Source organism: Nicotiana tabacum, chromosome 11 (genome assembly GCF_000715075.1).
Source record: "Nicotiana tabacum cultivar K326 chromosome 11, ASM71507v2, whole genome shotgun sequence".
Classification (NCBI taxonomy): Eukaryota; Viridiplantae; Streptophyta; class Magnoliopsida; order Solanales; family Solanaceae; genus Nicotiana; species Nicotiana tabacum.
The window spans coordinates 161480048-161492179 of record NC_134090.1 but is presented as its reverse complement, the minus strand read 5'-3'; the positions used below and the strand labels follow the sequence as shown (position 1 = coordinate 161492179).

At 32.9% G+C, this 12132-nt stretch overlaps 1 protein-coding gene across 2 annotated transcripts; it reads right to left on the bottom strand.

The window, feature by feature from the left end:
- Window positions 1–4204: 4204 nt before the first annotated feature.
- Window positions 4205–11100, bottom strand: LOC107779796 (UTP--glucose-1-phosphate uridylyltransferase). 2 transcript variants are annotated; one of them, XM_016600281.2, is made up of 21 exons: window positions 10877–11100; window positions 10149–10196; window positions 9799–9890; window positions 9542–9632; window positions 8542–8602; window positions 8382–8459; window positions 8245–8295; window positions 8060–8133; window positions 7490–7562; window positions 7319–7376; window positions 7131–7177; window positions 6981–7046; window positions 6528–6560; window positions 6023–6075; window positions 5849–5924; window positions 5709–5765; window positions 5169–5252; window positions 4973–5074; window positions 4799–4903; window positions 4569–4640; window positions 4205–4480 (listed from the first exon to the last, which is right to left on the bottom strand). In XM_016600281.2, the coding sequence occupies exons 1-21, from the start codon at window positions 10957–10959 to the stop codon at window positions 4454–4456; spliced, it is 1431 nt and encodes a 476-aa protein (XP_016455767.1). In that variant the 5' UTR covers window positions 10960–11100; the 3' UTR covers window positions 4205–4453. The 2 variants fall into 2 exon arrangements, with proteins under 2 accessions (XP_016455767.1, XP_075081753.1); XM_075225652.1 differs by lacking the exon at window positions 6528–6560 and having other exon boundaries at window positions 6023–6092; window positions 6977–7046; window positions 10877–11093.
- Window positions 11101–12132: the final 1032 nt, after the last annotated feature.

Genomic DNA, 12132 nt, shown 5'->3' with positions numbered 1-12132 from the left:
GCCTCAGAGATGATGAGCAAGACGATGGAGGACCCATTGGAGGCTTGGGGTTGAAAGGTAGTCGCCGAAAATGACCGGAGAGGGAGGCGGTGGTTGAAGAAGTCTAGGGTTAGGTTGAGAGAAGAGAGAAGACCAGATGATTCAAAGGGAGCGTGTCTGGAAAAGTGACTAGGGTTGGGGGGTTGTTTAGAGTTAAAAAAGGAAAGGCAAATGAGGGACATTGATCTTTTAGATCAACGGCCAGGATTCAATGTGGATTTGGGTCGGGTAGGAGTAATTGGGACCTGGGTCGGGTATTTGGGTAGGAAATAGGGCCAGGGATTGGGTTAAAATTAGGCTAGAATTGAAAGCTAAATCTGGCTATAAATTAAATAGCCAATTTTCCCTATTTTAATTTATAATAAATATTTTTCTGAAAATAATTTTCTATACCAAAATGATTTAAAATACATAATAATCATTTTGAAAATATAGGGGCCGATTTTACGCATATAAAATATAATTATACATTAAAATGGGCTAATATTGCAATTATATGCAATTTAACTTTAAAAATACTAAATGTAATTATAAAAATGCATATAAAATATATTAGCCATATTTTGACATAAGTATAGAAATTAAATTAATAAATCATCATAACAATAATTTTAAAAATAATTATTGGGGATTTTATGAATAAAAGGGGAGAAAATAAATCAATTTAAACCCTTAAAATTATGAAATAAATTATAAAAGCCTTGTGCATGCTTATATATGCATATATATGCTATTTTGAAGGTATTTATGCATATTTAAAATATGTAGGGAAAAATTGGGTATCAATAGTAATAGAAGCATGCAATAAATGTAGATAATGACAATAAATGTAATAAGAGGGATTTATCACCCAAATATTTGATGACTTGGGTGATTCTTCTTCCTGACAGCAACGTGTAATAATAAAAGGTATTGATGGATAAGGAACCTTTGGATCTTGTAAACAAAGAGCAAACAACGTGTGTTTGAACAAGGTAGTCGGTGAATAAGACAAGCTTTTATATATTCTTTATAATCAATCCTTTACGATGTGCTCTTCTCCAAAAGTAAAGATCCCCCTTTTGTTTTTTTTCTCTTCCTATTTATAAGGGATATCCCTAAGAAACCCTAAAAAGTAGAACACAAGGAATATCCAATGGAATATTCCTTATGTCTATTGCTAAACCTATCCTATCGTTACTTCCTCGATCCGTCTACTTGACCTCGGCAATAATCCTTCTTAAGACGACTCCTCGTCGTTGTGTCGTGGTTGACTCTGTCCACGACCCTGTTTATTTGCAGATATCAAGCCGCCCAAATTTAGACCAATACAATCACGGCTCACTGGTTTAAACTATAAAAACAGCCACTAATGCTTGCATTAAAGTATAGCTCAGAGGCGGATCCAAAATTTAAATTTTATGGGTTCAATCCTTAAGAGTTTTAGCATAGAATCAATTATTTTCTTAAAGCTATGGGTTCATATATATTTTTGTTGTAATTTTAGTAAATTTTTACTCTTAAATTTACGCTCTGCATCGAAAATTATAGGTTCAATTGAACCCGTCACCTACACGCTACATACGCCCACCCCTTAAAATGCGGTGCAGAATACTTTATATATCGGATTGTTCTCTCTTTTTTTCTCGATAGCACATATTATTTGTAAAGACATATGGTCAATCATCATACTGATAGCTATTTAGGATTGTTCAACCAATCCTTATTATCTCCTAAAGTCATTTTTCTTTCGTTTGTAACAACAAAATCATTGAACTATGCCTATTGCACTTAGAAGGTCACTTAACTAGATTTTTCAAATTTTGAATTCCCAAATACCTTTTTTACCCTCTAAATTGAGCATGATTTTCAAATTGAGCATAATTTTCCAAATTGAGCATAATTTTCAAGAATATATAATGTATATTATAAAAATATCTTTATATTACGTGCATGGAATATATATTTTGCAATCTTTATTTTCTTTCATTCTGAATTGTGTAAATAATTTTTTGAATTTTTGTTGTTAATACTATAATTAATTACTAATAAATTATTCTAGTTAATTTTTTTTACTATGCTCATTATTTGTTTTATTCCAGTATTATTTATGCTTAAATACTTTTTATTTTTTTAATTTATAAATAATATTTATTTATTCCATAGGTAAGTCCATAATATAAATTAAAAAGCGAAAAATCATAATATTAAAAAGTTTTTTTTTAAAAAAAAGATAAATGTTTATAATTTAGAGGGTAAAATAGGTATTTGGCAATCCAAAATTTGAAAAATCTAGTTGAGTGACCTTCTGAGTGCAATAGGCATAGTTCAGTGATTTTGTTGTTACAAACAAAAGAAAAGTGACTTTAGGAGATAATTTGGGATAGCTGAGTGACCATCTATATATTATATTAAAAGCACGAACGCCTTTAGCAAAATGTCGTTCGTCTTTTTTACCCTTTAAACGTAGAGTTTACACTAGACAAAATAGTCTTTTAATTATTATTCTATCTTTATTAGGAATATTCATTTAATAATGTTTGAACATTTAGGATTACTAATTGAATTATTTTCCTAATATTTAGTCTTTGAAATCAAACAAACTTTTATATATTGAATATTTCCTTATCCAAATTAGTACAAACTTATATATCTAAGTAATCGAGCAAAATTTTAGTTATAAAAATTATTTCCTTTTAGAACTTATTACTTCTAGACCAAAGATTTAAAATAATTCTAGACGATATATTAAAATAGGCTTTGACTTAAATGTTATCAAATAGTAGATATTTTCACTCTTATTCTTAAATGTCCTATTTTCCTAAGTATAAGATCAGAATAACTAGGGTCATTTACTTATTTTCTAATATTTTAAAACTGTAAAATCAATAAAATTTTATTTATTATATTTTCTTACTTGAATTAAAAGTTTGAAAACAAGAAAGATTATTTTACTAAATTATTTTCTTTAATTGAGATATAACTATAAAATTTGTGATAAATACCAGTATTAACTGTATGGTCGTGATAAAGTCATTCATGTGATGAAAGAGAACATATATCAACAACATAATTCATGATGAGTTTCAATCCGCTCAACCCAATATTGTGTCACTAAAATATTATCAACAAATAAATATTAATTAGTTAATTTAAAAAAATATATTTTAAAATGTGTATGTAGATAAAAGTTAATGTTATAAACACTGTCTTAACTATTTATACACATCAAAATATATATAAAATGCTAATAGACCTTATCTTTTCGAGAACTATATGACGCTACGATACACTTCATGTTGGATAAAAAAATAAACAAAAATAATAATAACAACAATAATAGAAGTACTTATTTTCTACCTTAAAATTTTTTGACAATCATTGTATTTCTTTCTAGAAATACAAAAATAGTACTCATCCAATTAAATTCTTCGTAAGATAACAAAACCAAATAATATAGAATCTTATATGAGGTACTTGAACAAATAGAATTTATTTTTAAGGCCATCAAAAATATAGTATTGTTGCATAATAGTAGAGTACAAGTCAACATATTATTCAATTTTGTCTGAGCTATTAATTGCACAACTCATATATCAAAGTATATAAAGCATTAGAATACTTTTGTGTGACATAATTTTTTTCTTTATTAAGTTGGCTGATAGCATCAATATATATATTAACAAGAGCTTGTGAAATTATTTAAAAAATTTACTTTATAATTCTATCATATAGTTTAATAATATTTGGCTCATTTTTATCACTGGGATCGAGTACACGCGCAACGCGATATCCTAAAACTAGTTTGAGTAATAGACTTTGTGTTTGTGTTAAAGTTTATTTGTTCATACATGCGGCGTGATACAATCTTTTGTTTGTTGTGCAACGTACATAGTTAGATTTAAACAGTTTTTCATTCAACATACGTGATAGTATCTTCAATTACGCAACAATTGTGCGGAGAACTATTAAGAATTGTTTTGAGGCCATAAAATGCTCCCTTGAGACGGCAAATAGAGATAGAATGATCAATGAAAATGATTGTAAAATTCCCAAACTCACGACAGTTGGAAATCGAGAAGAAAAGAAATACTGTACTATCTTTTTTGGCAGAAAAGAAGAAATTTTCAAGATAAAATGATCAAAGAATTTTAGATTGTGCAAATACAGAGACTAAACTTCTCAAGGAAAGATATTAGCTCATTGATTTGGCTTCGGCACATCGATTTCCATGACAACTAATAAACTACAGAAAAATGCAATGGATACTCAATATGTAGCCTGTAGGCATTTTAACTCTCACATCGATTCCGGGAGCAAAACAAAATTGTTCAATTTATTTTCCTAATGTGACAATTCTACATAAACTGCAACCAAAAAACACTCCTTGCTTCTTTAATTCGTACTATGTTGTTTAACCTGACCAGCAACTCTCTTATAAGTCCTCAGGACCATTGACATCCTGGATTTCAGTGTAACAAAGTTAGTTCAACAGGTCTAGGTATAAACTAATTCCAATAGCCCACACACGTTTAGATTCATGGAATTACCTTATTTGCTAGCACAGCTCCATCTGGAATTTCTAACTTCACTCCGGATTTGGCAGCGACATTCACTTTTCCCTAAAAAGTAGGAAAACATAAGATTTTAGGCACTACTACATCAAAAATGAAAATGGCATCAGCTTACGCAGCAAAGAATCGACTAAGAACAAACGCAGACCAGCTCCACTAGTGAACGTATGAGTTCAAGGGAGACAGAAAAACGATTTGTTAATTACCTTCAGAGTAATGCCAGCTCCAAAATATACGTCACCGGTGACCTTCAAGCTATCTAGTTCAATAATGCTGGGAATCGACTTGAAACGGCTTAAGAAGTTGGCAACCTGGGAAGACAAATGGGCTATTAGCTGCATTCAACAAAAGATCGACCAATTGCAGGAAATAATCTTCACCTTCTTGAATTCAGGTCCCAACTCAATAGAAGGGTTAGAAGGATTTGTTCTGGCTGGATTCCGAATGACATAGCCATCATCAGTCAAGGTGTAAAGATCAGACTGTAAAGATTATCCAGGTGAGTAAACATACTAAAGCTCATTGATCAAAAGGGGAATGATATAATCAGTAATCATGAGAAGACAGAAAAGTTACCTGGACAAGAAGCAGATCTGAACTTGCTTTCACTGGAAGGAAACGAGACCTAGGAACATTAGCTCCAATAGCCCGATCAAAGAACTGGTTTTTAAGAAAAAGAGTTAGAGCAAAATTTCATCAGAAAGAGGAAACAAGACAACAGAAGTATCAAACTTCTTGAGTGTGCTTGGTATGGCGGAAATCATCTCCATGGAAAATGTTTTCCTGAAAAATGGTTGGTGAGTGGAAAAAAAATCCAGAAAAAATATATACTATTAAAGATAAATAGATTTATTAGCAAATCACAGAGGGTTTTGATGAAGCTCTTGAGTAATAAAGACTAACAATAATGTCTATAAGTAAAGACAGTTTTAAGGAAAATGACTTCCGCTCAGAAGTGAGGTAAGTCATTTTCCCTCCTTTGACACCACATTATCCGGTAAGCGAACACCAGAAAATGACTTCCTCAGAAAATCTTGAAAATGACTTCCGTCATACCAAACACACTAAAGGAATGGCATTAGTGATTTAAAAGCGTAGAGTTTAAGCTTTAGATACCCTAATTGCAGCACCAGCAGCAGTTTCAAGTTGAAGAACTTTAATCCCATCCACTTCCTGCAGATTAACTTAGCTACATCGGGCTCTTACGCAAAGTATTGAAACATTAAAATCAAGTCTTAACTAGCAGAAACTGATACCTTGGGGTTTGGAATAATCTCCATCTTGAGTGCATCTGCTTCTACAAGTCTTTTAATAGCTTTTAGATTCACCCACCTGTTTGTAAAGCCAAGGGTTCAGTCAGTGCATTTTCAATAGAAAAGGAAGTAAAAACATAAGGCTTAGAGTAAGTCAAAAGACTTGTCTCAACTTACAAGTTGTTGGTGTTAAAAATTTTGAACTTTTCTATTGACTTGAATTCATTGACCTGTATCAAACAAGTTCCTTAAACATCAGCCGTGCCACCTCCGGGATCGAATAGAAAGAAGAAAGGAAACACATAATTGAATCTGACGTTGAGAAAAATGTCAATTCAAACTAATCTTGTAATACCATCAAATACTAATCTCACAGGAGCAATGAACAGCCCAACTAAACATTTCTATATAAAATACATGCAACAGGATAAGCTTTTTCATTTGAAAGAAACACATTGATGAGTAAACATAATGCAGAGTAATCTGGATTGTCAGTGAAAGAAAGTATCATATCACTATGGTTCGCACAGTTACTCAGGCATATGAGATTTTCCAAATAGATAACTCTCGAGTGAAATTTACTTTGAAAACCTCCAATTGGACTCTTCATGTGTCTTCATAAGAGTTACAAGGAAGCAGAAAACTAGAAGGCTAAAAAAGAAATAAAAGAGGCACAACTCACATATTGATCAGGAACTTGTGCTATCTCCAAAAGCTGCACCACCACACAAAATAGAGGCTAAATAAGCAAGTTGTGTGAAAGTAATTCATTAATTGCAAAATAGAAATATTTAAATAGGTTTCTTTAATAGACGTGGAGTCCGGCCCAACTTGTGCACACCTCATCTAAATAGGTATTAATTAGCAAAATAACTATCCTAAGCTCTCTCCAAAAATTAAAAGGAAAAAAGAAGAAGAGAAAACTAAGAAAGAGTGGCAGCACACTTGAAGGATGAGCTTTGTCTAGATGCAGTTCAAACTGATATCTGTTCATCTGGCTATTTCCAGCTATAGGTCAAGACTAAATTAAACTACAAATTCTGAATAGAGGTGGCAATATGAGCAAAAAGGTGCTAAAAGGTGTGAGCATATGAACACGGGTGAAAAGTCGTCGCCCATGTGGTAAACCACGCACCTGTACTTTTCCTTCGTACGAGATTAGGGTGCCACCTTTTACATCAGCTAATGTTTTTGGTGTCACCTGCAATAATTGTCAAGCTTTAGTAACTAGAGAAATTGTGTTTACCAACCAAAACACAGCCTCAAAAGGCATTGCAGTCAGGACCTCCATGCAGTACTCGTTCTTGTTCTGGATCAAATGATTTAGGATTTCTGCAATGTTGAATTAAGGAAAAGAAATTGCACTTGATGGTGATTGAGAAAAGCTTATCGCTATTGGAAGCTTCTTATGATTGAGATGCTAGGAAATGAACCCAGGTTTTCATTCACAATTGAGAACTATTGAAAGGATACTCAAATCAACCACAGCGCCCAAGTTATCTGAATTGGCAACAAAGACGTATTCCTTTCCCTGTAACAGATTGAAAAAGAAACGTAGCTGATGTTACACAAACAATAAAAATAAATAAGACCAGCCGAATGCAAGGCAGAATCAGAAGACAGCAGTAAAATGCAGAGCAGAACCTTTGATGTAAGTACATCAAGCTTGCCACTATTCATCAAAGCAGGGAAAACATCACCATGACCTGGGGGGTTCCTGTACATCCGAACAGTGTACATGAGATGATTGAATTGCTAAGATGAAACCAACACAAATAAAAGGGAGTACAAGAGCAGGAAAAGAATCAGAACCTATGCGCAATCTGCTCTAGTTGAGATGCGGTATGAGTTGGGAATTCAATAAACTTAACCTATGCATAAAATGATTTTTTTATGCAGAATGATTTATGTCACAGAAAAGCCAAATGAATTAGCATTTGCATTCTCATTCTTGCAGCAGCAAACATAGTAGTATACTTGTCCACAAAGACAAGACGAATACAGAAATTCTTTATATTGTTTCTTGATAACTACAAGAACAAGTACAGATTAGATAAATCATTTCTTAAAAGATTGATCATTAAGATGCAGATTTTGTTACTCCTTATAGTTCAGTACTATGGCTAAAAGAAATTTTTGTAAATATTCCAATTGGTGAGCTGATTCCTCTTTCAGTTGTGATCACAGAATCCACACATTATACAGTTTAATTACCATCCATCTTTGCCAGCATTGCCTTTGCAAGGAAGTGGAGCAAAGTCTTCAACAACCAGACGAGGGTACTGGCTCTGTAAAAATTTAAAGAGGAAACATCAAACAAACCTATTCAAATCCAATATGTTGGGTGAAAAAAACAAGCTTTGTGATACCTGATATCATTGATGTTAAGTCCTACTAACCTGATTGAATGTGTGAATCTCAATGTTTGAGTTTGAATATTTTTGTACGATCTACATAGAGAATGCAATAGTAATATCAGCAGCTGAAAACAGAGAATGATCATGGATTAATATGTAACACACTGATATTATTTCACCTTCAGTGTATCATCATGGGTGTTGAATGAATTCATCAAAAGCAAGGGAACGCTGCATCCATACTTGGTATTGAGAGCCTACAGACAGCATTCTTTAGTTGGTGAACAGCCAAACATGAAACATCATGGTGAACTAAATTGATCATAAAATCATAGCTACCTCAATTTGTCTGACAATCAAGTCGAGGAATGTCAAACCATTACGAACTTCAATAACTGATCTGCATGAAAGAAATACAAACTTCAGACTATGAGAAGCTATGAAGGTTGGCAAACACACCAGCTAAAACTTCCATATTACAATGAGAATATCATATCACTGTATGCAGTCAAATTTGAAAGCAAGAAGTGAAGAAGAGATTCCTACATTTCCAGATAAACTTTCCAAGAATCCAATTATCATCATATACGCCGCAAAGTGCTTTGGAAAAGCAATGCAAGTAAAAAGTAAACTCTTTGATCAGACACATATCTAAGGCAGAGTGCTTTAGAGCATTGTAAGGAGGTAGCTCCTTGGCTGCCAACAAAGTGTAAATCTTATCTACTTCTAAATTAACCATCAAATTTTTCCTCCTATCTGAAGGTATAGTATTGATCTGTCAGTATTATAATTCTGCCAAATTCCATCTAGTAGCAGGCAGCAATTGAACTGTTTCACATCCAAATGATGCAAGCTGCAGTCGATAATGCCATCAGATCAACCAAAATAAGTAGTTGCTATCCACCTTTGACTACAAGTGTTAGAAAACTATCAAACACAGAGTAGAAATAGAAACCAATAACCAAGTTTTATCACTTTATAGCCTTCACCAATGAATGCATGTGTAAGGAAAAAAAACTTGAAAGCAGGGTATCATGTGCACAGGTACAATAAAATATAACAAGATTCAGAATAACAATCAGAGAGTTTCTTGGACATTACTGGTGAATCAATAAAATATTGTTGCTAAGCAAAAGACAGGATTCAAGACACTGTTCTGGATCCATATGCACTCTCCACTGACATGTGGAGAACAGAAAGGAAGTTTGGAACAATGTGTTCACAGAGATTAGCTTTAAGTCCACTAAAGCAAACAAAAGTAAGCCACATATGTATAGCATAACCTTGTAACACATAACTTTTAGACCAAAAAATAGCTATATTTGTGGCAAATACATACTTTGGACCAGTGCACCCCATCGTTGTTCCCAAGCCTCCATTAAGCTTCAGGACAACAAGTTTGTCTAAGAGCTTCTTTGTTTCTGTAGGATCTGCAATGATCGAGATAGTGAAGCTTCTTCAGAAACATTTTCAGTTGGATCTGATTTTCTTAAGAAAATCATCTTCACACTAGAGGCAAATCTAGCACCTCGCCGCAGATTCAATTAAACTCATTGTTTTCTGCTCACACCATGTATACATATGTAAAAATAATACCTTCAGAGAGAGGTGCTAACTTGTCATAAGGCACCACCACGTCATCGGTTGGTGTCTGGATCTTACTCCACTCAACATGTTGAGCCTCGCCGCTACAATTCAAATGCCATAAGGTCATAATTGATCTGCTACTTTTAATTTGTAAACACTCCAAAATTTATACCATATCCGAGATAATCAGAATCTATAGACACTACTAAAGGACTACCTAAAATCACCTAATCCACATTATCTCAAATCCATGTAAAAAAAAAAAAAAACCATTAAGCTAACCACATCCTAAAGTTCAGTAAATTAAAATGATTAGTGCTATGAAGTTCAGTAAACAGAGATATCAGCCCAAATTGTACCTTAGATAGCGAGTGACAAGGTTAATAAATCCGTATTTCTCATTATCACTGCAAAAAAAATAAGTTCACACGAAATAAAAAGTTCAAAAAAAATTATCAGGTCAGGATTAAAAAAAATTGAGCAAGACATGGAGAAATGAGAATTGAGATAAATAGTAGCATGCAGCAAGTAAATCTAAGCAAAACTACACACACACACACACACACAACAACAACAACAAAATTGTAGATCCACGTAAATGGAATCGGGCATTGAATTAAATCAACCATATTGTAAATTTCAGTAGCTTAAAATGAACTTTAGATTTCTCATTATCACAGAAAAAAAAAAAAATTATCAGGTACGGATCAAAAAATGATCGATATATGGAGAAACTGAGATAAATAGAAAATGCTCCTAACATGCAGCAAGTAAATCTAAGCAAAACTACACACACGCGCGCGCACACAACAAAACTGTAGATCCACGTAAATGAAATCGAGCATTAAATTAACCACATCCTAAAGTTCAGTAAATGAAAACGAACTTTAGATTTCTCATTATCACTGCAAAACAATTATCAGGTACGGATCAAAAATGAGCGATATATGGAGAAACTGAGGAAAATGCTGCTAACATGCAACAAGTAAATCTAAGCAAAACTACATACACTCACTCACACACACACACAAAAGAAGAGGAAATTGAAATGTGAGAATTGAGATTTGAAAAAAAAAAAAAAAATTGCCTGATTTGGTTAAGACTGGCAACGGCAGATTTGAGGTTGGTGAGCTTCTCGGAATCAGCAGGACTGAGAGTAGCTGTAGCCATTGGAGAGATGTATGAGTTCCTTTTTAATATTCAGTAGTAATTCGAAGCTTCTCGAAAAGAGCGTGAATTGAAAGGAAAGCTTGGAAAAAGTGTGAGAGATCAGAGGGAATGGGGAAGGAGTATTTATAGAGCGAGGAGAGTGTGGAACAAGTGGCAGGTAATGAGGTTAAAAGTAGAATTTGTGGGCGAGATAAAACTGAGAATATGCAGGGGATCTGACTTGTTTGAGGAGACACTTGTAATCAGTTGGTTATTGGAGACTCGAGAGAGACTATTAATTGTAATAACTTCATTTACACTAGGGGTCATTTGGTTGCCTATTAGAGTTATGCAGAAAAGTATTAATTAATATGTATTGGCTATGCAGGAATAAGTAATGCAGGGATTAATTATGCACGGATAAGTTATATAAGGTTGAGTTATATTGGAATTAGTTATGCATAGATTATTATGCATGGATTAGTTATGCGGTAGTTATATAAGGATTAATAATATAAATGTAATGTGAATGTTATTTATTATTAGCTTACTTAATTTATTAAAATTGTTAGTATAGTTTAAATATATATTTTTAAACAAAAAATATATATATTTGAATAAAGGGTATTCTTGTCATTTTGTGTTCTAATACAAGTATTACTAATACATGTATAAGTTATTCCACCTTCTACACTGCGTAAATAATACATAGATTCCCTCATAACTTATGCATGTATTAGTTATGCGGAAAAGAAAAACATGAACCAAACATTGTATTAGCAATGCTATATTTTATGTGGAAAGGAGGAAAAAAACAACCAAACATTGTATAACTTATGCTATCTTCTAGGTGGAGATTATTTGTTCCCCTTCTTTTAACCGGACAATGTATAAAGTTATCTAGTTTTAATAAATGGATAACTCCTCTTTAACCAGCTACCAAACGACCCATAAGAGTGTGTTTGATAAAGAAAAAATTTTATGAATTTTTTTTTTCCATATTTGGTTGACTTAAATATTTTAAAAAATATTTTTTTCATGAATTCATCTTCCTCTAATTGGAGAAAAAATATTTTATAAAACTCTTTTTTAACCTTCTCAACCCCTACTCTTAGGTATGGGTCAGAATCTACCTTTGGTCAAAAACGGTGTTAGTAAAGCATTCTTGGGACGCCGTGTGTCGAAGTAATCTTA